At 32.0% G+C, this 1,088-nt stretch overlaps 1 protein-coding gene across 1 annotated transcript; it reads left to right on the top strand.

Moving 5' to 3' along the window:
• Nucleotides 1-209: 209 nt before the first annotated feature.
• On the top strand, nucleotides 210-837 carry LOC107059228 (agamous-like MADS-box protein AGL80; the record flags this gene model as incomplete). Its single annotated transcript, XM_015305716.1, has 1 exon — nucleotides 210-837. A coding segment is annotated over exon 1 (628 nt), but the record flags the coding sequence as incomplete, so codon positions are not given.
• Nucleotides 838-1,088: the final 251 nt, after the last annotated feature.

Below are 1,088 nucleotides of genomic sequence, written 5' to 3'. Positions count from 1 at the left end.
TATTACCATGTTTTGTGGATACTACTTATTCAAATTTAAACACTACTAATTCTTTTCCTTATAAGAAAAGATTGACTCAAAATGTTTGGCTAGTATAAGACCGGATCCAAAAAACTACATATAATTCAAGATGATACACTCTCATTTAAGTTTATTCCAAATAAGTTATTGTTGACAATAAAAAAATCTCTAATTAAAACTCTTTAGCAATGCCTAGAAACAAAGTAATATTTGCTTTGATTGAAAATGAAACTGATAGAAAAGTCTCATACAAGAAAAGACACAAAGGGTTCTTGAAAAAGGCACAAGAACTCATGACTCTTTGTGACATTGAAATGGCTGCCATCATCTATAGTCCTTATAGTGATGAACCTAAGGTGTTTCCCAATCATCGTGCTGCAATCAACACCTTTCGAAAGTTTAAAGAATTGTCAACATTAGAGAGATCAAAAAATATGGTGACAAGAGATGAATTCACTGAGGAAAGAATCAAGAAGTTGGAGAAAAAACTACTAAAGGTAAGAAAGGAAAATAGGGTAAAGGAAATTACGAATGAGATGCATGAAGTTTTGAATGGAAAAATTATTTCTGTTGACATGAATTCTTACTATCTCAACGATCTAAGTTACGTGATCAAGAAGAACCTTGAACTGGTACATGAAGCAATAACAAAGAATGTTAGTGATGAGGGGTCTACATCCAATGTCCCTCAATCCACGCCTTCAACAACAATGACGTATATGATACCTTCATCAATTATAGATCCTCCACTGTATGCTCCAGTTCCTTCTCCAATTACACCACAAATGGACCCTTCAGAAGAGATCCCCCCAATGGGTACATTAATTCAAATGAATAGCTCCCAGTACTACTCTAGTGACAATCCAGAAAGTCCTTCATTGATTAAGTTACTAAATTGGAATAATGATGATATCGTGACTTTGCTGGATGACCTCTCACTAAATAATATTAATGATCAATATCCACACCCCACCAATAATATATTAAGTCTTTGGACTAATGTGTTTTGCTAATTATTATTATTATTATTATTATTATTATTATTATTATTATTATTATTATTATTA

This window comes from Solanum tuberosum, unplaced genomic scaffold, assembly GCF_000226075.1.
Source record: "Solanum tuberosum cultivar DM 1-3 516 R44 unplaced genomic scaffold, SolTub_3.0 scf00940, whole genome shotgun sequence".
In the NCBI taxonomy this organism is placed as follows: domain Eukaryota; kingdom Viridiplantae; phylum Streptophyta; class Magnoliopsida; order Solanales; family Solanaceae; genus Solanum; species Solanum tuberosum.
This window is presented reverse-complemented; position numbering and strand designations above follow the sequence as displayed.